Source organism: Cupressus sempervirens, chromosome 10, assembly GCF_028749045.1.
Source record: "Cupressus sempervirens isolate cs-2001-9-10 chromosome 10, ASM2874904v1, whole genome shotgun sequence".
In the NCBI taxonomy this organism is placed as follows: Eukaryota; Viridiplantae; Streptophyta; class Pinopsida; order Cupressales; family Cupressaceae; genus Cupressus; species Cupressus sempervirens.
The window spans coordinates 863,901,343-863,929,246 of NC_143127.1; the positions used below are offsets into that span (position 1 = coordinate 863,901,343).

General features: G+C 34.6%; 1 protein-coding gene across 20 annotated transcripts in view; it reads right to left on the reverse strand.

Annotated features, from left to right (window-relative positions):
* The window catches only part of LOC149536748 (DNA-directed RNA polymerase II protein), a 121,175-nt gene that overhangs the window by 42,395 nt on the left and 50,876 nt on the right, over positions 1 to 27,904 (reverse strand). For all 20 annotated transcript variants that reach the window (XM_089803295.1, XM_089803294.1, XM_089803286.1 and 17 more), the window contains 3 exons: positions 23,907 to 24,006; positions 23,716 to 23,789; positions 23,408 to 23,479 (listed from right to left, as the gene is read on the reverse strand). In XM_089803295.1, coding sequence (XP_089659421.1) covers positions 23,408 to 23,479; positions 23,716 to 23,789; positions 23,907 to 24,006 — 246 coding nt within the window. The remainder of the gene's footprint in view (positions 1 to 23,407; positions 23,480 to 23,715; positions 23,790 to 23,906; positions 24,007 to 27,904) is intronic.

The following is a 27,904-nucleotide window of genomic DNA, read 5'->3' on the forward strand; positions in this document are numbered from 1 at the left end:
GATTACTCCTTAATTACTAGTATCAATTTATCAACAATTAACCCTTGAAAGCTAGACCAAAACTTATTAAAACATCAAGTCCTAAAAATCTTTACAGAGTGATCCAACTGGACTATGTTACATCCCAATTTTTAACCTAGCTTGAAATATAACCGTTGAGGTTCGCAGGAAGTCAGTTGGCAGTTTAATTTGATATAATCAGGCAAAATGGTAAGATAGTTAGTCGTTATGATTTCAAGTGAAGATGACATATTAGTCGATCGTTAATCGCGAATTCATGGAATTAAGATGAAGTTTAATTGTTATGATTATTTATTATTAAATAATATATAATTTAATTACAAATAATTTCCTTGCAGGAAGCATGTCGAAGGGGTGAAAGCATTGTCAGAAAAGAATTAGGCAGAACGTCACCATCACTGGGTAGTCGGGTAAAAGACCTAGCCAAAATACATCTGCAAGACTTGCATGAGTTATTTAATACTTTAATTAAAATAATTGGGATAAAATATTAAGCGCACATTAAAGGATTTTATATTATCTTTTGTCATAGTATTTTTAAATAATTGTTTATAAATGCTCATTTAATATAACAATATTTGACACCATTATAATTTAATTAATAAAGTAATGTTGCTTGTATATGTAAGATTTTAATAATGTTAGAATTATAATAAATTATTATAATCCTTGAAATATAACTTTGCAACTCTATTCTTCCAATTTGATATTATTGCTTTTAAATGATAACACCTGGCATAATTAATCGATTTAAACTTTTGGCATAATTAATCGATTTAAACTTTTGGCAAATTGAGTTTTTTTCTTTTCCTTATCTTTAAATTGGAATTTTTGATGTATTCATATTTTCAATTTGGAAATTCGAGGGGGGCTTTCTTTATAACCGATGGGAGATGGAAAGTCATTATTTGTCTCTTATATGGAAGCCGTGGAATATGATCTTGTAGGGAGAGGAAGCCAAAAGGTCTGACTCGTAACTTTATTTTTAAACCATCAACATAACTCGGCAAGAGGGGGGGAAATCAGTTTTCTTTCATACATGAATTTCCATCGATTTCCTTGCTCAAAAATATTGTGTCAGTAACACCCGATTTTGAATTACTTGCATCGTTTCATAATGATATCATGCACTGCGGGATACAGACTAGAGAGGCAGGTTGGAGACAGGCGGAAGCCTTTTTAGATTGCAGAGGCAATATGTCACCGCTATCCACTGTGGAACTTCAAGCTTGGAAGACAGGAGTAGTCAAGCAGAGAGGCCGTCTCAGACCACCGTGACAGAGGGTTTTGTAAGATCTTTTTAAAGCTGTATTACTTACCCTTTGATGTTTCAGAAATGCTAAAGTCTATTGTAAAATCGAACAGTCTTATGATCATGAAATTCATTCTTCTTCATTTGGGTTACGAGTCATGTTTTAAGCCAAACATAATTCTTATTATAGTCGTTTCTTCTTTTATATTAGAGATTGCAATTTATGATTGAAGCCAATCATGTTTCCCATTTACAGTCTGCTTTATTTTAATAGTGATGTCAGTTAATGATAAGCCGGTTAGAAACCTTTTCAAATTCATTGTAATTTACTAAAGATCATTTGACTGCCAGTTGCAGTAACATAATAATGTTTTTACTTATAAACAAGACTGATAATCTTTTAATATCAAAATGTGTAATCCTTTGACTTTTGCATTTCTTTAATTACCTATTCTAATGCTGAGTCGGCTCTAAGTATAAAACATTAAAAGCTCCTTGATTCCAGTAATCATGCAAGTATGTCATCTTGCTTTCATGCAAAAGATTACAAACTGTATCCAAACGAAATTCATAGATCTGTCTTTGTTTACATTCTGAAGTTAAATAAAGCCAAGTCGGTTTCATTCCTTTTAGATCAGTAAAATCCTCTGAATTCAGTCGATTGCCCTATGCAAGATTATAGCAATGTTTTATATTCATTAGAGTTGGATTACATCCAAAATTTGGTATGACATTGAAACTATAAAGTCTGTTCTCTTATATTTATATATATATATATATATATGTAGAGCTACGTGAATTATCTTTGGATCCATGATAAGAAAGTAAATCAACCCAGTTTAGAATCAGACCCATCCTGAATTATACATTTAACTGAGAATGAGATAATGAAACTAGAATGTAATGTCCCCATTTTAGCAGTTGACCAAGTGTGTGTGTGTTAGCCTTGTTCTACATGGTCCCGAGGGCTAACGAAGGGTTTAATGGGATCCTGGAGTGTTTTGGCCTAGTCATTTCCAATTTGGGCCAAAATGAAGTTGATTTACTCAGTTTCAGGCATACTTACTATTTTTAGTAAGTCGGCAGGACACAGTGCAGGTCAATTTTGGTGATTGGATTCGATACTCCTCGGTGAGAGCTTTCCGATGAGCTATCACTCGCATTATTCGGAGTCCGATTGCTAATACATTTTAATGCCTGAAGTTTTATTAAAGTAACGTCTAATTTAATTGTAAAATATTAAAGTGTTACTTTAATATTTATTTTATGGTGATGTGTACCCAAGGGAGACATAAGGGGTATTTTAATATATGTTTTATATATTACACATCTTTTATCCCACATTGCCCATATGAGTTGAGCGGACCCTTGGGAATTGAATAAAAGGAAGCATTTGTGGCTTCATTAGACAGGTTGAATATGAGAATAAATTGGTGTGTGAGTTGCAGCTCCGTTCTTGGCATTTGAGGATGTTTATCCTCTCTTGTAACATTCTAGACGTCATTCCCTTGGGGTTTGGCCTTTGGAATTCTTTGTTATCGGCTTCATTATCAGGCAATTTAGTTGCATTTCCGGCTACAGGCGGATTTGGTATTTTGCTCATATCTTCTTCACTACTTGTCCGACGCTTATGCCACTTTGAGAGAATGATATTACGAAGGTAGTGGACTGATTGAAGGACAAAGTACTGTAGCAGCAAGTTCGAAAGCATGGGCTGGAGTATTATGTCAATAATGCTGAAGTAATTAGTGAGTTGATAAATCTGCCATGTATTTGGTTTTATGAATTCTGAAAATAACATTTATTTGGCTGTAGTTCATTTCCACTTTGCATATTATTGTAGTTTCTTTCTTGTTTATGTTGTATGATACCAATTCCATGCACAAACACAACAAACAAATAAACGTTTGATTTCTGGAGTTATAAGGGGTTTAAAACATTAAACGGAGAAATAAGAGGTTGAATGCAAACTGTTTGACATAATTCCTTTCAGCAATTTGGTTTAGTTTTTTGGACATTCAGGGGTGCCCATTACATAGAAGGAAATCATCGGGTAAGATGCTAGTATGTGGTGAAGAAGTTGTAAGATATCATTGTGATCTTTAACCTAATAACACTTGGGAATCACCAGCTTGGAGGCCTGAATAGGGTGAAAAGGAGAAAAGAAAGGAATCTTCAATATTATGAATCAGCATTATCTATGTCATTTCAATATTTACCATTAATATGAATTAATTAATAACTCATGCATATTCCTGTTACGGTGATCTCCTGCTGCCAAGTTGTATGGCAAGTTATATATCATGACACCCAGTGGATGGAATGATGTTCCCTGTCAATTCTGGGTAGGAAGGGCCTTTCTCATTAGAGATCATGTGGGGATATGATATGGTCCGAGGTTGGGTGGTAAAGCCCCTGACAATGTTTCAGCTCTCTCAAGATGTCGGATATGCGTCAGAGACAGATGAGCCATGCATTCAATTGTTTATCAGAAACAGGTATTATCAATTTTGTTTATGAGAAGGTAAGATTTAATTGAAGTATTTCATTGTTATCATCATTTTACTTTCATATAAATGAATATTGAATATAAGTATTTATCTAATCTTGAGAAATTGTCACAGATAAGCAATCAAAGGAAAAGAAATCCAAGGCCCTAATTGATTGTGAGACCGTTGGAACCTTAATAGATATGGTGGTATTGGAAGCCCTAACTGAATCCGTGGTATCGAAAACCCTAGTTGAATCCATGGTTGCGGAAGCCCTAAATTGAATCCGTCATTGCGGAAACCCAAGATAAATCCGTTGTCGCGGAAGCCCTAAATTGAATCCGTGGTTGCAGAAGCCCTAAGTGGTAAAGCAGTACCAAAAGCCCTAAATAAACCAATGGTAATTGATGCCCTAATTGGTAAGATGATACGTGATGCCCTAATTTAAGTTATAATGGTATTTAGTGATATTCATCAAATGATTTTTGAGATAGCAGTCGATTTGAGAAATTGTTATAGTATATTTGTGGACTAACCCGGGTGGTTGCAGAAGCATAATTAGATGAATTTCAGTCTCAGTTTTTCCGAGGTATGTGTTTTCAATTTCTGAAGTAATTTCATTAAAAAGTATTTAGTTAAGCAATTTTGTTTAACTAACTTTAACAGTAATCTTCTTCACATGAACATGAATGATGTAACTGCCTTCTTATGAAGTCGAAGTTAAAACTGTATTCTATGCTTATGATAGATGTTAAAATTAGACCCGAGAAAACCGTATGTTATAGACTAAGACTCTACTTATAAGGATAAATCAAAACAAATTTTACTTAATAATAGATTTATTATATTGTATTTATTATTTGACCAAATTTTGATCTTGTAATTTTTGAAGCCCTATATAAAATCTTTTTGGAGTTTAAAAGCTAAAAATTATTAGTAATTTTTATAAGATAATCTGATAACTATAAGATAATCTCATTAACAATAATTTTGTATTAATTTAAGTATTCAACTTTGGTTAAAAAACTTAACTTAGATTTAATCTGCAAAAGCTTATAAACCTATATTGTGTTAATAGTTAAGTTAAATGAACCAATTATAGAATTAACTCCTACATAACACTACTCGCTACTATCAAAATCTGAAAAATTTGCAAAGGCTATAGATTAGAATACAAGATAACCAGACAAGATTAAGTAAGATAATCTGAGAAAAGTAACAAACTAAACTGTTGCTTTAATCGAGATCTGAACGAAGACTACCTCTAAATTTTATTTTGAAGGAGCCAAATCTCATGGAAAATTTTCCTAAAAATCTTACTGATTTAAAGATTATTTAAGTTTGAAGCCAAGATTGAGGTTAAAACAGCATACAATAGACTAAGACTAGCTCAAGCAGATCTCAGTATGGCTCGGTTAGAACTAGAATCTGAAAAAATGATATGAATACTAATTCAAATGTTCATTATGTTATTTGATTTATATAAGGTAAATAAGCCAATCGTATGAGACTGAGATCTAAAAGGAAAAACAACCAAAGAGAATTAATCTAAATATTTATAATAAGGATATCAAACCAACAAACCACTATTAGCAGTTTGATTAAAACCTTGTTTGAATATATGCCTTAAAATATATAAAGATTTTATACAAGTATACGCCTATATTGAGAATTGTGCCATAGCCCCAATCATTGGAAATGTATAGAGACAATTAATTAACACACCAAAATATAGACCAAAACTAAAGACCTAGAACATAGACCTTTACATATCAAAGCGACGAAGCACGATCAACTCCTCATCCGTGTCTCTTCACCATCCGTCTCTTCTCGCTGAACCACAGGTGCTCCATTCTTGAACTTCTTTGGCTTGAAGAGCACATGAATATATTGAGAAGGGAGGGGGGCGGCGGTGAATCAATATATTAATAACTTTTGCCAATTGAGAACTTTTATCCAATTAATTACTTTAAATACTAAAATCAACAGTTATGCACTTGAACACAATGACACGAGATTTACATGGAAACCCAATGCAGGAGAAAACCACGACAATAAATGCTTTATATAAACTTGTTCATTTATAAACTGGTTTGTAGGCTACGACCTCTATGTTTATGAGCACCAACTCACAAGGAGCTCCAACTCCCACACTTCGCAAGCTCCAATCTACTAGAAGCTCCTACTCTAAAACTTCGCAAGCTTCAACCTACTGGAAGCTCCTACTCCTACTAATAACAATCTAAAACTCCACCTTTAAATAGTTGCTTGATCAACCCGATGATGGATACAATGTGTTCTCAAATCTGAGAATATGTTTTTCCCTTTTTATGTCAGCCTTTATTTCTGCGAGTATATATTCTAAGTGTTTTACTGATTCTTGTGAGGCCTCCTCCATGTTTGATTTGCTTGCGATGGCCATTCAATAGTCTGTCATCCTTTCCATGCCTCACAGTCCTTCACTCTCCCTTTGTCGCAAGCACTGTAATACATGCCCCATGAACTAATGGTTCAATGTTGACTGCAGAGCCTTTCATCATTTAATGCGTTCCTCTTTCGAAGCTCACTCTCCCGATTTTGCTCACCTTCGGTTGTCTTACATTCATTTTCTTCGCTGCAAGAAACAATCCTTTACCGCTTCCCAATGTAAATCCCTATGCTCCATGTCGATCTGCAATCCCCAGCTTTTTTGGCGCACTCTTTTCCCTTGTTGTACCCCTCCGTCTTCTATCCTTGACTTTCGCTTCCTTACCACTCACACCATGGCTCTTTATGACATTCCTTGGCAGCCTTCTATTCATCCCACCCCGCCTCCTTTCTCTCACATTTTCACCTCCTCTTACATTTACGAGGCTATCAGATCCATGAGATGCGGCAGAGCAGCGGATGAGGAGAGGCTCTAGGCTAAACTCTTCAAGTATGGCACCTCCATTCTAGACCCTTCTCTCTCTATACTCTTTAATAAGGTGGTATGTACTAGGTTCCCGATTTCTTGGTCCACACATCTGATTTACCCAATTGATAAGACCGATCATGTCTCTCACCCTAGGAATTATAGGACTACTATGATCAGACACACATTTGCCAAATTGTATGCTACAACCCTCAATACTATGTTATCTAGAGAATTTGACAGGAAAGGTTGCAGAGCTAGAGGACAGGCTAGTTTTCGAGCTCACTATCAGACCATGGACCACATTTTCACTTTACGGGCTATTATTGAGGAGGCTAGACACAGATCAGAGAAAGTTTACTATTGCTTTGTAGATTTTCGCAAGGCTTTTGATTCTATTCCTAGGATGACTTTATTTCAAAGGCTTCGGGAGATTGTGATTTCACAAATGTTACTAATTGTTATCATGAGATTATACGAAACTGTGGTGGATAGATTTAGAACTCCTGATGGTTTCTCAAATCCGATCCATAGCACTATTGGGGTTAAACAAGGATGTCCTCTCTCCCCCACTTTGTTCGGTTTGTATATTGATGAGCTTGAGGATTTCCTTTTGAAATCTTCGCTCCCAAGAGATGGTTGCTACCTACACCAAGTTTTGATCTCTATTCTTCTTTTCACGGATAATGTAATTCTTTTTGCTTCTTCTCCAAAGAGTTTACAACGACGTCTGGATGGTTTGGCTTCCTTTTGTGTTCAAAGATAGCTTACAATTAACTTGGGTAAGACTCAACCTATGGTCTTTAATTGCTTAAAGACTTCTCATCTTCACTTCTTTTTCCAGGGATAGGAGATTGAGATAACTTCATCCTATATGTATCTAGGAGTCAAGTTTTTGGGGGCCCGCTTTAGTATGAGACCAGCGATATAGTCCAGAATTAGTAAGGGGATGGGTTCTCTTGCTATGCTTGAGAAATAATGTTTCAGACACCACTTTCAAGATACCTCGTCCAAGTTATCCCTCCTGGACTCTCTTGTTCAACCGATTGTTCATGGCTTAGTGGCTTAGGGGCCTTCTCTCCTTGGATCTGACTGGGCCTCGATTGAGCGGGTTCAGACATTGTTATGCTGCATCATCAGATGTCACAGGTTCACTCCTCATAGTATCATTTTTCCTGAGTTTGTTGCTCATCCCTTCAATCTTGCAACCATATTTGATCTGATTTGGTTCCTTCATCGCCTACGTGGTTTTGCAGATTTGACTAGTGAACGTGATAGATACTCCTACCTAGCATATTGTTCTTTTGTTGCTACTGTGAGTTCTGATACTAGCTCTCATGCTCATTGTTGGTATGCTCAGGCATCTTCTCTGCTGAGCTCGATTGGGATTGATATTGATTGTCTCCCTCCTTATCAGTTCTCGTTGAATGCCCTTGCTCATGTCCTCCCCTCTCGACAGGAGCTAAATGAGTATGTCAGACTTGATATCTATAGACAGTATATTACCACTACATGGACTAACCCTCCGGGTGGCTTACGACCGAGGATGGCCTTTTGTGCGGAGCACTTTTTGGAGATCGGTGATGGGATTATTGTTCGTCCTAGTTACCTTTCTCGATGGTGGTGTCATACCCTATGTATCTCTCTAGGGTCTTTTAGAGTTGGTTCTCACTGTCTTCGTGCTCAGACCGATCATCATATTGATTGAGGTGAACGTATCTGTAAGTTGTGTAATCTTGTTGAGGTTGAGACGAAGACTCACTTTATTTTCCATTGCCCTATCTTTTATGAGATCAAAGGGAGATTATATTGCCTGTTCCGGGACTGTTCTTCTCTTTCAGCCTTTTTCAGCTATTGTGACCAGCGATGTCTTGCACTTTATCTTCAGGAGGCCACTCTGCTCCGTGATAGTACTTTACAGTCACTACTTCCTCACCAGCATACCTCTAATCAGCTTATTACTGCCTTTTTCACACCCTTGTCTCCTTTACGGGGTGTGAAAAGGCCACCTAGTTCTACCAGTTCTACTAACCATTCCAGATCTGTCAGACCTCGTAGAGATTTCTTGCGTCAGCAACACTCTTCCATGAGTACACAGAGTCTTATCCTTCTGTGACTGATTTCTTTTTACCAAGAAAAGACTCCTAGTCTTTCCTTGGCCTCTCTCTTCTTTATTCTTGTTGTTTGCTTTTGTCGGAGACCGTTTGGTGCTCCTGTTGTTGTCAACTGCCTGTTTGTAAACTTTCAATCCCATAGACCTTTTGTGGTCTTTTGTTGGACATTAATAATTTTATCTTATCTTCTATATTCCTCTTCCTCTGTATTCTGATAAATGTATACATCAGATTAAAAATCTGAATATATATTTCTTATTTTGTACCCTTCTTGTATTTATTCAATCTGCTCACACTTCTTCGTTTCTCCACACACATATTCTTTATATGTCATTCCTTATGCATGGTCTGATCTGCACTTACATACCTATTTTTCATTATTATTGTACTTCTCGCTTCTTATTTATATTTGATTATATGAGAGAACGTGACCTTTCAAGGTCAAAAGTCATCTCTTTAATTTAACACTTGCAAATCGCACCTCTTTGACCTCTTAACAAATAAACTTCAACCTCTTACTTTATTACTTTGTGGTTTCATTTCAATCTTTATAATATTTGTCTTGTATTAAACTTTCCCAGTTTGCATGACTTTCCAAATTGGATTTATTAATGTTCTCTGCACATTATTTCCAGATTTTCCTCTTGACCCATCACATTTTACCACATTTGATACTTCAGCAGTCTTTGCTTTATTTTATTTTTAATGAATACTCCCACATACTCATCAGCTGGATCTTGTTTGTGTCTGTTGTATAGCTTCGTCTGAATTCCTATTGGCACATGACGTGGAACTCTTGTTCAATATTTGACCTTTCTGTATATTGTTAATTGTTGTACAAGTATATTTTGTTGATGTAATTACTGCTGATTATGCAAGTGACATTGGACTTGTCTATAGCAACTATTGCTGCCGCAAAGTGACACGAGCTCTTCCACCATCTAATTAGGCTTCAATAATATTAATGTTTACCAACTCTCCACACTTCCCTTTTATTAGATTTTTGCACGATACTTGTCTAAAGGATAATGAATTATGCTGAAGTTCATACATTAAAGCTTGGACAGTCACGTTTTTTCCGAGTATGTATATGCAAAATTTTAGATAGATGATTATCACCGTTAAGTCTTCCACATCTGCGTAGTTCTTCAACCGTGTCTTGCCATGTATTAGATATTCTGAACTTAGTTCTTAGAAAGACTCCTCTGACGGAAAACTCCCTTCATAGGATTAATATAGTAGTCAAGTTACTTCCTTCATCATACTGTAGCATCCACAGATAGTAGGGATACACACAGATTGCGTTCCTTTCAAACTTTTCCTTTTACAATTTATTTTGTTGCCTCAATCGCTTTGCATAGCAAATTTTGATTAATCCATCAGATATTGATTTAAATGTGGAACTGCTTCTTTATCTCCATACAAATCGCACTCCTTGATATGTAATGAACCCTGACATGCTGTATGAACCACAAAACTCATATGCTGTTTATCTTGACTGATGACTGGAGTCTTTGTCTTTACTTTATACTTAAATCACTGAAGTAAATCACTGCTAACTGTGTATTCTCTACTTGATCATTTTACTGTGCTGTTGTAGATATTCTGTACTTAAACTTCACCAAATCATCTTATATGCTGCTAACTCTGATATCTGTTTTGGCAATATTTTATAATTCCATATTTACATATTATCATCCTTTAGTCATAGCTGTTTGTATTTTTCAGGATCTTGTTAAAAAATTGCTCTCTTGTATATATCTTTTTTGAAAACAGATGATTTCTTTATCTATTATAATTCTCTCATTGGAATTACCAGTGAATCAATCTCTCCTTCAAGCTCAATTATAATAGGCATTCATACTTATTTGCAATGTTGTATGGTGTCTTTGTTATTAAACAAATCCTTAACAATGACAACCTTATTATACCTTTAACATTGATGATGGATAATTATACTAACAATCATGTCTATACTTGTGAAACCCTTTGACATCAATGACAATATTTCCATCATGGATAACTGGACTTTTTCAGTCGAGGGAGACGGAAGCTAAAATCATTATGGTTTTCATCAATTAATACCGGAGGAGGATCCATTTTCGCCTTCTTGAAAAGAGGAAGCAACCAGAAAGTTATTCCTCTCTCTGATAATATTGCACCATTGGATGAGAAAATAGATATTTGCTTCCATCTCAGGCCAAACTTTATCAAATATGGATTGGTCTCTAATGGTTAAAACCGGTTGCTTAGGGACCTTAGCCCATTTGAGGCAGCCAATAGGCCAGTTCATATACATTTCTGGGAATGGGATTTCCACCTTATGGTTAATGTTATAGACTGCATTATGCAGTCCTTTTAACCAGGTTGGTTCAAAAATGGCCTCACAGAGCTTAACCATGACAAAATGAGTAATTCCAACTTTCAGAGTGACAGCTATAAAACACCCCACCATATCACTGTTAGTTCTCCAAGAATTACTATTATTGAAATGCTTTTCTCCTAAAGCTCTCCCTATGGCAAACCAAACCATATCATCTTGGCTTAGAAGAATATTATTCCATCTTTCTAGTTTAACTGAACCCAAAAACACCATTGTCCTATTTTCATGTTGGTGAAAAAGAACTATACCAGTGTCCATGACACTGGATGAAAACCTTACAAGTTGGGAGCTAACCAAAGGAGCAAAAAATTATACAACCAAGCAAACCTATTCCTAAAACTCAAGAACCTCAAAGCTCAGAGCGGATGACTTGAAGAAGACGTCTCCAGATTTCGAGAGGGAATAATAGATTTAATGTAAAAGGATTACATAAAATCTAGCTTAATTAAATGACGACATTTGTACTCCTTCACACAGAAGAATGTATCTACGATTTTCGATAACAATCAGTTTTGATGCCTTTTAGTGGAGATGACATATGACTTCATGAGTAATTATTTTTTCCTTGAATGGCGGGTTTTCTCCAAAAAAAGTTAATGGGTCATTACCCATTAATGAGTATCTCTACCTAATTCAGCACTCCTCAAGCGATAATGTTTTATTAAGGAATTAAAACACTAGAGAAGCATAAAATCATTAAGATTAAATGGGGTCTAAGAAAAGGAGAGAGACCTTAGTTGTCTTTTAGGTAGAAAGTATAACATAGCAGTACTTCTAATTATTTAAGGGCTAACAAGGAGTAATCTAATAACTAACAAGGTAGAATATCAGCTATAGAAACTAGATCCCTTTATTCTAATATAGCTATAATTTAAGAAGATGGACACTATTGTTAGATTACTCGATATAAAGATTTTCCTTTTATAGTGATTTGATATTATGATAGATATGCTCTTGATTGTAAAATTAGACTAGTAAATATTAGAAAGTATTAGATTTGAGTAGGGTAGGTTAATAGTATGTTATGATGTGATAATCACCAATTTTCCTTATTTGTAGGACATATGCTTCTTTTAATATTTTTAATATTCAAATTATGTATTCATCTTATTCATTTGATTCATAGAAACTATAGATATTGATTTTTCTAGGAGTATAAGAGTTGACTTCTCTTATATTTATTCCATTTGCACCTTTATTAGCTAGATCATTTACTTCTTTGTTACCTTCCCTAAATATATGTTTAATAGAAATCTCCTCAAACTGATCGACTAAGGATAAAGCATATTCTAATTAGGAGTTTAAAACCCAATTGGGGGTTGCCCTTTTTCTTAAGGCATTAAGGATGATTTGTGAATCTCCTTCAATAAATAATTTCTTGATACCTAGATTTTGACCTAATAATAAGCCCTCAGTCAAGGCTTCTAACTCAGCTAAGTTATTTAATGGAATGCCCAAGGGTTTTGCCCTTTTTGATAAACATACTCCTCTATCAGAATAAATAAAACAACCTAAACTTGTTATACCTGGGTTTCCTCTATAGGCCCCATCAAAATTTAACTTAGACCTTCCAATAGGAGGAGGTTCTCGTTTACAATTTAACCTATCTACTTTATTGGCTTTGGAATACAACAAAGGAGGATTAATTAGATTAACACAATTTTTACACATTTTTGCATCCCAATCGGAGAATGTCCCTTCCTCTTTATAAGTGTTTCTAAAATTATTATTAGCAACCTTGGTAACGCAAGCTTCTATCTTGTTAAAAAGATAGGTTAAATCCAATTTTTGGTTATATTTCTCAGACAAGAATTGATGGGGAAATTTTCCGTAAATTATCATATATTTTAGAGTTCCCATATTTAGGCCAGCTTTTTAAGAAATCTAACAAATTATTAGGGAAAACTGAGTACCAGTTTAATTTTTTACTTAACCAGCACCAACAAGATTTAGCAAAGGGACATGTGAAAAGTATGTGCTCTGAAGTTTCTTACTCATTTTTGCATAGAGGGCATCTCGAAGGACCTTCATAACCCATGTTAGTAAATTTGTCCGAGGTTAGGATTTTCTTTTGTAAGGCTGCCCATAAGAAGATACCTTCTTTTGGTAAACATATTGGATCCCAGCTTAAATTAAGAGGATAATCAATCTTGACCCATCGCTGCGAATTTATAAGTTTCTCATAACCTAACTTGACCCTATAGTTACCATAACATCTTTGGAGACACCCCATATAAGTTTGTCTTCCCGATCCTTATGGTTAGTTTGTCTGCTGCTTAGGAATTGATTAAAAATGTTTCTTTCTTCTACTGAAAGGGGTGTATTATTTAGAGATTCCCATTGCCATCCCCCATATTGATTGTTGTTGATTTTAATTTTATAGTCACTAACGTGTTTACCCCATAGACTAGTCAGAGTATTATTAATATTTATTGGGAGATTAGCGTTGTTTGGAGATGGTAACCCATCCCATGAATCTTCCGAAAATAAGGCTTCTTGCCCTAAACCTATATCCCAAGTCAGATTTTTTGTGATTAATGGTTGACAGCTCATCATAAAATTCTAAATTCTAGACCCTTTAGAAGGATTAAGAGCTTTGAATAAAGATATTGGATTATTACTACTTGGATATTTATGATATAAAACTTTAGCCCATCCAAATTAATTTAGCCCATTTGCTATTATTTTCCTTAAACATTCTCCAAATTAATTTAGCCCCCCAAAGATTCATTTTGCCAGCTAAAGTTTTTTATACCTAATCTTCCATACTCTTAAAGTTTACAAATGTTATCCCATTTAATCAATGCTAGTTTTTTCTTTTCTTCAGTGCCTTGCCAAAAGAAATTCTTAAGTATAGAGTAACTCTCTTTTGATACCTTTGGGCACTAGGGATAACTGAAAGAACCAAATGTATCATAGTTGTTCTTCCTACTTTAGTTACCCGTCTCTCTTTCCCACTACCCATGGACTTATCTATTTTCTCTAAGATTGTATCCTAAGCTTTCCCATTCGTTGCTCCTTTCTCAATTTGAATACCAAGGTATTTACATGGGAATGCTCCTTTTTTGTATCCCATTATACGACAAATGTCACTTTCCATTTTTTCTTTTGTATTAACAAAGATCTCTGAATTATTAGTGTTTACCATATGACTTGAGGCTTCCATATAAATAATAATTCTCTGTTTATAGTTGTGTGCTTCTTCTAATGAACTTTCTCCTGTAGTATCGTATCATTCGCAAACTGTTGGTAAGTTGCATTTGCGATTCCTTCTGTGACTTTGATACCTTCGATTTTTCTATCTATCTGGACTTTTTTAATTGTTCTTCCAAAAGCCTCAGCCATTATAATAAAGAGAAATGGAGATATGGGATCTCCTTGTCTAATTCCTCTAGAAGAACTAAAATAAATTTTTGGGGAACCACTAATTAGAACGGAGATTTTAGGAGTTGATATACAGTTAAATATTAAATTGATCCATATAAGAGAAGTTGAAAACTTCTAGTGATGTACAAAGGAATCTCCAATCAACTTTATTGTAAGCTTTTTGGATGTCTAATTTCATTAACATGAAAAATTTCCTATTCATCTGTACTGAATGAATTAATTCTTGAATAATGATAATACCATCAAAAATTGATCTACTTGGTACAAAACCAGTTTGTTCCTCAGATATAATTTTGGGGAGAAATCTCTTTAATCTATAGGCTAGGGCTTTAGATAAGATTTTATAAATAGTATTGCATAATGCTATTGGTCTAAAGTCTCCTGGTTCCTCATAATCAGTTTTTTTAGGAATTAAAGCTAAGAAGGTGTTATTAATTTCAGCCAGGAGGGAGCCTAAGTTTCTGGTTGCTTCAATAGCCTTCTAGAGATCCTCTCCTATTATATCCCAACATTTTTGAAAGAAGAAAGGCTGAAAACCGTTTAGGCCTAGGGATTTATCACGATTGAGTTGGAAGACAACTTTTTTAATTTCTTCATTAGTAGATTTTTTATTTAGGAATTTGTTGTCCTCTGTCGTTATTACTTTTGGAATTGATCCTAGCATTATAGTTTGAGCTATTAAATTTGAGGAATCAAAATTCTTAAGAATGTTAGAAAAATATCTAACAAAGGTTTTTGATATTTCCTTAGGGTTCTTTGTTATTTTCTCGGAGTGATTTGATGCATCCAACAATGAGGTTGCATTCATAGCAAATGATGAGGTGGCCCAGATGGGGATTAAGTTGGGTGTCAGCAGGCTCCATCTAGAGGGAGATTCTTGTTAGGATTAGAGAGACAAAAATAACAATTATATGCATGCAAAAAAGAACACAGACACAAAGATTTAACGAGGTTCACCCAATCCCTGGGTTACGTCCCCCAAACAAGTCCAATATTCTTATTATCTAGTGATTTCAACCTAAATACAACCTACAATCCCTTGCAAGTCAATACCACCGCAAGAAGCTACTAAATCATCATACATCATAAAATCCATAACCCTAAGCCATTTTATACAAGACTTTTGCCACTTATAAAAATTACAGCTATAACATGTCATTCAATAGAAAAAATAACTACTCATGCCTTTGACAATAGTAAATTCAATTTTTTTGGCTTCAGGGGTGTTGCCCCTCGACCCTGCCTTGTATCACAATAGGGAGTGTGCCTAGGGCTGCAAACCCCAGGACTCCGCAAGGGACGTTGCCCCTTGACCCCCAGCATGGGGGCGTTGCGCCCAAACGCTCACAGAAAAATCTGGGGGGAAACCACGCCGAATGAAGTGGGGAAAAGTTAACCTCTAAGTCTTATTAGGCTCTACATAACAACAATCTCCAACTCGGAGACTGATTAGACTCCACAACAATAACTTCCCACTTGGAGAATGATCACAACACTAGTACACTGGTATACAAGTAGCTCCCACTGGCATGTAAAACCACTCTGGACTTTGTTGTTCTTTTTTTCTGTTCACTCTAGAAGACCAACATAAGTTAAAGAGGGGTTCAGCTTTTCCCTTGTCACTCCCTTTTGTAAACATATATGTTGGATTACCATTTGTATGTATCTTTTCCAGCTTTATTCGTCCATCATCCAAAACTAACCAAATGAAATGATATAGCAATTGTCTGGGTTTCGTCTTTGAATGTAGCACAAAATTCTTGGCAAGATGAATAGCACTCTAGCGGACTATAAATAGATAATTGTCTATATGTGGGTATCCCAATTCTTCCAAGCAAAATTGAAGTCATATCATCTCCTTGGCTACCTCCATAGCAATAACATACTATGCCTCTGTAGTGGAGAAAGTATTCATACTCTGTAATCAAGAAATCCAACTCATTGTTTTCCCACCAACAGTAAATACATATCCTATAGTACTCCATCTGATATCTAGGTCTCCTGCCAAATCTTAGTCAACATAGCCTTGTAAATCAATAATAGATCCCCTAAAATGTAAACATTTACTCAATGTTCCTCTCAAATATCTAAGAATTCATTTGACTGCATTCCAAAGCTCAATCCCAGAAGGACTCATACACCTACTAACAACTCCCACTACATGTGCAATATCTGGCCTAGTACACACCAAGGCATACCATTAAGCTCCTTACAATTGAAACATAAGGCACTTCTTGTGTCTTTGGACACATCTCCTTAGTCAATTTCAAATGACCACGCAAAAGTGTTCTAATAACTTTGGCATTCTCCATATAGAAACATTGCAACACCTTCTCAATATAATCAACCTGCAATAATGTCAATTTTATGTTCTTCCTATCTCTGCAAATTTTCATGCCAAGAATTTGTTTTGCTGCCTCCAAATCCTTCATAGCAAATGAATGTGCTAACTGTTGTTTCAAGTCCCTGATGCGATCCATGATGGACCCAACTACAAACATATCATCAATATATAAAGATAGAATAATTTTGCTATCATCATTCAACCTCTCAAAATAAACACAATGGTCTAAGTGACAACCCAATGTAACCATACTCATTCATAAAACTGTCAAATTTAAGATAACATTGCTAAGGTGTTTTTTTCAAGCCATAAAAACTTGTCTTCCATCTGCACACTAAATACTCCTTACCCATGACCTCAAATCCCTGTGATTGTTCTATATTATTATATATTTCTTCGTCCAAATCACCATGAAGAAAAAGTTGTTTTAAAGTCAAGTTGTTCCAAATGCAAATCTTCAGCGGACACAATACTTAAAACCTAAGTCACAAGGTTCGAGTTCGAGTTTGAGTTCGACAAGGATGAAGTTCGGATGAAGTTCGACAAGTCAAAAATCTCGAAAAAAAATTCGACATTAAATTCGCCTCATGTAATTCTCAAAAAAATATGTTATTTATCATTATTATTATATGTTTGAGTTTAATGCAAGGAACTTTTCAATTCATAACTACAATAGAAAACATCTCTTCATTTCTAACAATATATCCAATATATAATCAAAATAGTTTGAGATTACAAAATAGATTTGAAATCATTACAACAAAAGATATCACATTTATAAGATATAACCCATAAGAAACATGTGAAATCATGATTACAAAGTTCTTTTACTATCCAAAAGATAGATCAGCGTTTTATACTTTAAAGTTTATAACTTCAAATAGCTCAAAATTAGCAAAAGTACGAAGATAGTTCTTGTCAAAATATTATAGTCAAAAGTCAATACTATTAGTATTAAACTTCAAAAAAGCTCCAGGTTATCGAGAGCACTTGGTTGATCTGCTCTAGAATCATCATTAGTGTCACTACTTAGCTCATCATCCAAGAAGTCTGGTTCCTCTAGAGGTCCAGTTGCCATGTCTTCTAAAATTCCCTTTTGTGAGGAAGATGTGGAGTCCTTTGCTGATTGGTTCATGAGCAATTTCAAATTGCTGCGAACATAGACAAGATCTCCCAACTTTTCGGACAGTAGCTTGTTCCTCTTTTTAGAATGAATGTGGTCAAAACAACTCCAATTTCTCTCACATGCTGATGAACTTGCTCCTTGACTCAATACTCTAATAGCAAAGCACTATAATTCAGGAGTTTGTGCCCTATAACTCATCCACCATCTATTCCCAGTTACCTCAACTCATGCCATATCATATTGTGCTGCTTGCATTCCAAACATCCCTTCTGCTTTCTTGTATTTCCAACATTGATCCCTGATCAAAGTTGCAGTGTTTTGATCCGGCTCATACTTGCTAATGGCATCATAAAGCCCTGCCATAATTTCACTATCACTTTGTCTATCAATACGAAATAACTTGGGCTCCAAATAACAAGCTGCTGCATGTAGAGGTGTGTGCATCATTTTCCACCTGAAATCAACTGCCTCCCATATCTCCATGTAGTCTGCTTCCACATTCTTCAATGCTCTTTGAATGGATTCTTTACAACGGTCCATGCTTTCATAAAGCATGCCAAGGAAAGGAGCGTCACCATCCACCATACGAAGAACCTCAACAATTGGACCACATATGTTCAAAACCTTTGATGCACTTTCCCAAAAATTGCTGTTTAAAATGATTTGCTCTATGTTTTTCCTCTTAGCACTTTTAGAAAGTGCTGAACTTTCCCACTCATTAGAACAAATCACAGATCTCAAAGCTGCTTTTTCTTCAATTACTCTCCTCAATGTGATATAGAATGAAGCAAACCTTGTCTCACAAGGCCTCAACAACTCTCTCGATGCATGTTTCCTGTAAAGACTCAAGGTGAGACGATGGTTTCTAATGAAATTTGCAACTGATCTCCCTCTATAAATTGCTTCATGTATCCATGGGAACTTGGCCAAGTCATGAAGCAACAAATCCAAACAATGGGCTGCACATGGGCTCCAATAAATCTATGGGTACTTCTCTACAATCAGCTTCCCAACTCCCACACAATTCGCTGCACTATCAGTAACCACCTGAACCACATTTTCTACCCCCACTTCAATAATAGCTTCTTCTAATATCTGAAAAATATATGCTGAAGTTTTCTTTTGATTGCTCGTGTCAATCACTTTCAAGAACACAACTCCTTCAGGGGAAGCCACCAAAACATTAATCAAAGGCCTCTGACATATATCTGACCATCCATCACTCAATACAGTACAACCTGTTGCCTTCCAAGAGGCTTTGATCACATCTAACTTTCCTGTCACTCTACCTTTGGACCTCTCTAAAAGAGTTGTTCTCAAAGCTTCTGAAGATGGAGGTGTGTAGCCTTTACCGAACTCTGTTGTTTTTGCAACTACATTACGGAAATGGAGATTCCTTGTTGCATTAAACAGGACAGCACTAGTAAAGAAATAATCAGCCCATGCATCATCGACCTCTTGCCTCTCTATTAGTTTCCAAAAGCTATTTAGTGTTCCACTCTGTTTCATTGAACCTGTAGATGTAGACTTGAGAAAACTAGAAGACGACACAAATGTGAACCTTGACACATCCTCTTGAATTCTTTGTTTTTTATGTATCTTTTTTCTGTCAGCTTTACTCAAAAGGGTTAGTTCTCTCTCTATATCAGCTACCATTGCATCAATCACATTTGGACATGCTCTAACACCTCCTCCTGTACCCCCACTGATACCAAGTAAGTGGTCTCTTGCCCTTGTTAGACTTCCTGTAAAATCTTTCGTACAATTAGTACAATAGAGTTTAGCACCATCTTTTGTCACATATTTCCATACTTCAGACTTCGATTTTTTGGGAGCCATTCAATTACAACCTGCATGATGCAAAAGAAAATTAATATTAAAAAACATTCAATATTTTCTTGAAAATGTGAAAAGGAAATATAAGAAATAATTATTTCAAACTCTATAATGAAACATTAATAAATACCAAACTTTATTTTAATTAACTAGATACTAAAAATAACCCTTTTAAACTCTTATAAAAAAATTAAAATATTCTAAAATTAAAAAATATTAAACTTGAAAACTAAGTAAAATCTATTTGTTTTAAAATATAAAGTAAATACATAATACTTTTTCTATGTTTTAATATACTTTAGCTTTTTATTTTATATACAAATAATAAAAATAAAAAATAAAAATTACATAGTATAAATTAATTAATAATATTTATTATTAATAAATAATAATGATATTAAGTCAAATTATTTTGCACTTTGCTTTAAAAATAAATAATACATGCAAAATTAAATAATTACGCAAAGGAAATATTAAAAGCTTACAAATATTAATATAATATTTTAATTGAAATATTTATATAATAATTTAATATATATAAATTCGATTGTTTATTATTGTTTATAACTTTATTATGTATTATAATATTTTTAAAACTTTTAAAAATAGCAAAGCCCTATATTTTTTCTATTGTTTATTATGTATTACAATATTTATAAAACTTTTAAACATAAAGAAATTTTAAAACAAACATTATAATTTATAACAATAACAATAATAATAATAAGCAAAAATTTTAAAACATAATTTTAAAACCTTAAAAACAAACGCAGACGCAGCGCGCAGGAATTGAAAAAGCCTTGCCGCACGATGGAATGGAAACAGTAATGAGTTTTCAGTGCCTACCTCTCTCTGTCGTCCGCATGAGCCTCCCTCTACCGTTTGCGTGAGCTCTACCGTCCACGTGAGCTTGAACCTGCGCCTGAACCAGTCACAATGCACTCTAGATTTCAGCCTGCAGACGGATTTTCAGCCCCCAACAGTGGTTACAAACGGCGTTTCAGCCTCACGACTACAGCGGATGATCAACAAATTGCAACCTCAGCCCTCAAATAATCACCTCAAAAGACTCAGACAGCGAACCTTGTGACTTAGTTTGCAATGACGGAAAGCGTTTTTTATAACATTTGAAAGTCGAAAACCCTAAAACGGCCCAGAATAAAATAATATATTTGCAAAATGACAACAGAATATTAACCATAAGAATTTGAAGCGAATTTTATGATTTTAAAAAAAAAATTTAAGGGTTCGCCGAATTTCGAATTTCAAGCCGAAAATTCGGCAAACCTTGTGACACGACTTAAAACAATACAAATAGAAGTCATTTTAACTAGAGAAAATATCTCATCAAAATCAATGCCCTTTTCTATGCAAATCCTTTTACAACTAACCTGACTTAAATCTCTTCTTACCTCCATCCTCTTCTTTCAACCTATAAACCCATTTATTCTGTAAAACCCTTTTACCTACAAGCAACTTACATAAATCCCAAGTTGGATTTTTTAGTAAGGAGCCCATTTCTTCTGTCATTATAGACTCCCACTGAACCTTTGTATCCACCTGCACAACTCCATCATAACATTTTGTAGCACTTGCATCTTTTAATAAAACATAATACAAAAGGGGAGATAAGGTCTACCTAGCCTTGTTGACAGTCTAACATTTCACTGGGGTTTGTGGTATTTGTTGTTGTTGCAGAGCATAAGGAACTATTGGAACATCATATCTTTTGGAGTACCATCCAGTACTGCATAATCATTTTTTTTCTTCTCATGTTGCTGAAACAAACCTTTGTACAACATTTTCTTATTGAATATGGCATCCCTACTTCCTACAATTTTATGGTTTTCAAAATCTCGAAGTCTATAGCCAAATTCATCAATGTCATATCCAACAAATACACATTTCTTAGAATCTATATGAGTAAATGTTTCACAACCGATGGTTCTAAGAAAAGAATAACTCACCTTCTTACCCATTCATGCTTCCTTTGGAATACCACAGCCCAAAGAAGTAGAGGAATAACTCACCTTCTTACTCCTTGCATGCTCCATTATTATTGTCCTATTCATTCGTTCAGTCATTCTATTTTCTATGTAGTCCTTAGAACAGTTTTATGCCCACAAATACCATTAGAGGAACAATAATCTTCAAACTCTTTGCTGCAATACTCACCACCATTATCAAATCTAAGACATTTTCGTCTTTTACCAGTTCCATTCTCAACCAATCATTTCCATTTCTTATAAGTTAAGTTACCAATTCGGATGTGGATTCGAAAGCGGATGCTAGATGCAGGAAAAAAATATTTGGATGCGGATGCAGAAGTGTGTGTATATGTATATGTATATGTATATGTATATGTATATACATGATATTATGACAAGAACAAGAAATATTAAAAAACAAATCATTTGATAGTATGACTATGATATTTCATCCTTTATAAAAATTCAAGATATTTCACCCTTCATCAAAATGCAAGAAATAGCAAGAAAAGTTTATTCCACATTGACAACTCTTATAAAAGAAAATTTGAGGCTCATGTAGTATGCTAGATTGAATTGGTAGATTGCAAATTGTTTGGAGTGGTCATCTTCAAGGGTTTGTGAGGACAAAATCTCTCATAAGAACCAATCTTTACGCATCAGTTAAAATTGTAACAAATATACATGAAAGTGTTATATTTCTGGTTTGATAGTTTGAACTTCATAGCAAATTTGGGTGGTTAAGTAGCTTGAAGACATACTTTCTGGCATAGTCATTTCCAACCATCCATCTCTTGGAAGCCCAGACGTCAGATTGAAGCTTAATATTACTCCATAATTGATGGTCATCTATGGACGCTGCTGTTCACTACAGAGACATGCAGACTGATGGAGATGTAAGAGTTTGAATACATACTTACAGCTTGGACATTGTGAGAACATTGGGGGTCTACATTTTAAGTGCTGCCACACATTGCTAGGTTATATATTGCTACGTATGTATTTCCATAGACATATAAAATGTTATCTGAACTTGTTTAGCCTTTACATGGCTGTGCAATACCAATTTGGAGAGCAACAAGGGGTAGATCTGTTGTTTGAAGAGCTTGTGACCTTATTCTCCATAGAACGAACTGTACATGCTGAGAATATCAATTGAAACTGAGAAGATAAGTCACTAATAATTTGGATGGATGACTAACTATGACACAATTTCTTCAATTCAATAGTTCTTGGCAGATCAATGAAGGTATTTGCTGTTGATGAAATAACGCAGTGTTTTTTATTATGAAGACGTGATTATGTCAGACAATCTTCCATGAACTCTTGATACTGTATATTATATTTAACTAGTAATAGATTATATATTATATTGTATTATTATTAAATATTAATTATGAAAAGAGACATAATACAAGGGACATGAACAAAATCTAACATTTTCTCATGATGCTTACACCGTTAAATGAATTCTATGAAGGAAGACTTCAAAAGCACCACAAGCTTAGATTTCTAACTAGAAGAGAATAGATAACATAATTCAAAGCAGCACACCATTTTGTGAGAATTCTTACATGTGCCAAGTTTTGGGCACGAATGTCATCTGGATAGAACTTCTCTAACTTTTCCGCCACATTCCTTTTCAACTGAAAATAAAAGAAACAATCAACCAAGTAAAATTCAAAAGAAAAACCTGGGTAGAAAAAGTTTTAAACTATAATGTATTTATTTCCAGATACTAATAAATCTCACTTTTCTAAATTAGATTGACTCAATTAGCTGAAATCATGCTTCTAAATTAAAACAGATATTCAAGCAATATTATGCAAAATCCAGGTGAACTTTAAATTCCACAGAGAAAAGATATATAATATTTTACTACCAAATCAAAGGCGCCTCCAAGTAAGGTCTCTCTGGAATGGAGTTCATTAGTTTTGTCCTCGAGCTTGAGTTTTTCTGTGACAGAAATCATAACAGATCAAATAGAAAATTCTTTTTACCTATGCAAAAGCAGATCTGTCAATACTCTCAAACATCTAGATGAAGATCAGTTGGATATCCAAAATAAGTAACCTTTCATAAGTTGATCCTGCTTTAGACGAAGCCGCTCTTTAAGCAATATAATTTTTTCAGCATGAAGCTGCATCCATCGCCGTTGGTCGCCTGCTTTATCCTGAATTAACCCAATAGTCAAATAAGGGTACGTATAGATTTGTTAATCATATTATTTTCAGATTAATTAAGAGCAATCATTTTTTTCATATTCAAACTCCAATTTATCAACAGCATCTTGACTTTGCATTATCTTTAATATAAGATTAGTCATTGACTCATAATATCCAAAAATATTATTATGTCGGGAGACATGTTACATTAATTGTTGAGAGTGTTGACTTAAAGGTCAGCACGTCCTTGGAGATTCATGCTGTGGATCCGGATAAATCTAGGGCCCAGGCATCTGTATTGGGCATTAACATCTCTATCTTTTGGATCCGGATAAATCTAGGACATGTTACTTTATATACATGAAAGGAACCTCTTGGTGCAGAAAACAATCAGGTGCCTAGTGAAAAGCAGCCAATCCTAGCAGCTTAACATGGACTACAAGTACAAAAAGGCAACACAAAAACTTCGAGTTATAAATCAGAATTTCAAAAGGCACTTATATTTCTTACAATCTCTCTGCCTGTCCCAATTCCCCAAGGCCAGCAGATAAAATGTCCCCTGCTTCTTCTTCATACAATTTCTACCACTGTACCTACCTTATTCTTCTCACATTTCTTGTATTCTTCATATGCATATATATGTCAGCAGCCCAGTGAACAAACTGCTGCCAACCAATTAGTGAGACAAACCACAATCCAAAATGAATGACAGGCCAAAAAAATGAGAGGTAGGAGACTAAGAAAATGTATATTCATAAAAGATTAATTTCAATATGCAGAATAACTGAAAATGATATGGAAACTTTCTAAAACAGCTGACAACAGGAAAGTTTCTATATTATCTAGAAAATAACTAAAAATCTATAAATTGCCTAAAAGACTAAATATCTAATATATCTAAATGATCATTGATATTTAATTCTTTATTACCCTCCCTTAATGGTCATTCTACTAACTACCCAGAAATAGAACTTCCAGATCAAAACACATAGAAGGTTGATTCCTTCTTCTCTTCAAACTGCTCTGCCACAAGAGCCTGTTGTTGAGAGTCCTTGGTTGGTCTTCTAATCAGCTAACTTTTGTCTACAAAAGTACGTTGAGAGCTTTCTGGAGAACCTGGGTCAATTTTGCTGCAGGGTCCTAGGAACATGTCTATCATCTCGTAAAGCATCTGGATACTTTTTTGTTTTCATCAGCAGTCATAACTACAATCACAGTTTCAAATCCTTAATTTTTGAAGTAAAATGGCATCTTCTCTTGAATATTTCATGGTAAGTTCTTCATCCTTCCTTTTATCTCTAAGTATATACCTCTTTCCATATATGGATTGGGCTGATTGCATACATTTAGTGCCTAGATCTATCTTGCTCTTGTCATTAAATCAATTGGTCCAATTTCACATTCACTTTGCATGTCTTACTATTAATTCACGTTGCATGAAAGAGGCCTTACTTGCATAGTTCCTTGATGTAATTTGGGTTTAATACTAGCGGGATATTGGAATTGCAATTACAAATCCAAAAACTACTTGCCGAGAGCCTTCTGGAGAACCAGGGTTGATTTTGCTAAAGTGTCCTTGGAACATGTCCATCATCCCATAAAGCATTCGAGCACTTTTATGTCCTAATCATAAATCCGCAATCAAAATTACAGTCACAATTTCAGATCCTCAATTTTCGGAGTAAAAAGGCATATACTCTTGCATATTTCAAAGTAAGTTCTTCATCCTTTCTTTTGCTTCTTAGCATAGACCTATTTCCATATTTTAATTGGGCTTATTGCATACATTTAGTGCCTAGAATCTATTTTACTCTGCTCATTAAATCAATTAGCTCAACTTCAAATTCACATTGCACATCTTAAAGTTAGTTCACATTGCATGAAAGAGGACGTGCTTGTGTACTTCATTGATATAATTTGGGTTCAATACTGGAATCTTGTAATCCTATTTGGGTCTTGCTGATATTAGGGGTTGTCAAATACTAGGGGTTGTTTTAGTACCAAATGGTAAAACGTTCCATTCATACAGACCCTGGTCATCCAGGTAACAACAATGTGCCAAAATACTTTTGTTAAATCAAATTTTGAGTAAATATGGCTTCCTTGAATAGTTTGCCAAATATGATCTTTGCTTGGTACAAGATGTTGATTGTCCATCAAACAACTATTAAAAGGCTTGTAGCTAACTACTAACCTTTTCTCTACTAGTGCATTCCTGTTAAAGTAGATTAGATTTATTCTTGATTAGGAACATAAATTTTTTTTATTTTAATCTCTAGAATAATGCTTTTACTAACTTTAAGTTCATTCCTGTTGAATGGTATTTCACAAGAAATGTAGATAATTCTGATTTTGAGAATATTTCAAATATTTTTTAATTTGAAAAACAAATTTCAGAGTATAAAGAGATATCGAATTCCAAATGACTTGCACTAATGATTTCTGTACTTTTCATTCATCAATCTGATTTGAACTGATTGTTATCAGTAATATAACAAATATAATCAGACATAAATCTGATTTATAATCAATGCAAATTATTTTTATCAATACATGGTATTGACGACGGTAATCATGTTTAATATTGGTTAACTCAATACTCATTTAAATGTCAATGATAATGATATTCAATATCGACTTAATGCTGATCAACAAATACAGATTTATACTTGGAAAATAACAGTAATGATAATCATTCATCAGGTCGATTATCATGAATGTTAATTTAATTCTCAAATAATCAATATAATGATTTATGGTTTAGTATTAAATTATGTATGTATGTATATCAATATACTCAATGTATATTGATACACATACACACATAGAATCATAGATCATTTTATTGATAATTATCACTCATGTTTATCTGATTGAATATATCATTATTAACACTCCCTCTTAGCTAGGAAAGATAAAAGTTATCCAACACAGTAGATCCATTTATTGTGATAAAAAGATATCACCTCACTGTGATATCAAAAGATATGGTATACGCAAGAATATCAAGTCACGTGATATTCTCCATAACTCAAAATATCCATATTATGGTATGTACACTGACATCAAGTCTCATGATACCTACTATATGAATATTTGATCATGTCATATTCACAAATATATTATCCACCAAATGATATCATGTCTCATGATATCTATCATAATGTCTAAGAGATATTAATTATCATGACATTGTTGAAATCATCGTTGTTGTTACACCAAAAGCTCGAGCTGTCAATGAACATCACAATAGCCAAAGACAAGGATCCACAGGAGGCGGCTAAGCACATGTCACAAATCCATCGGTCTATGTTGAACTGCACTTTCACCTAGAGAGGATGGAGGCACCAACCTCCCAACATCCCCCCCTCAGCATGACCCAAGGGATTTGAACCCGTAACCCAGCGCTTTGATACCACTTGTTCGAATCACTACTATCGTTATACCAAAAGCTCGAGTTGTCAATGTACTTCACAACAGCCAGAAAGAAGGATCCACGGGAAGCATTTAAGCACATGTCACAAATCCATCTGTCTATATTGAATAGTACTTTCACCTAGAAGGGACGAAGGCACAACCTCCCAACAAACATGTCCACAGATATCAAGTCACATGATATCCATCATGATAGTGAAATAGATCATTGTATAGTCGTCACCTTACAATGTCAATCAAATACAAGTGTTCGTTATTGAAAAATTAATTACTTTTCAGTAATGTCCACAAGGGCCTATAAAGTCATGGAGTCACACACATGACAACAAAGAGTTTACACATTAAACACCTTAAAGAATAATTGAGACTCAATCTCAAATTTGACTTGCATTTCCAAACATACCAAGTTTATCCCAAAAGCAATCAACTTTTATAATATACTCTTACTGAATCGCATTCCTTTCTACCATG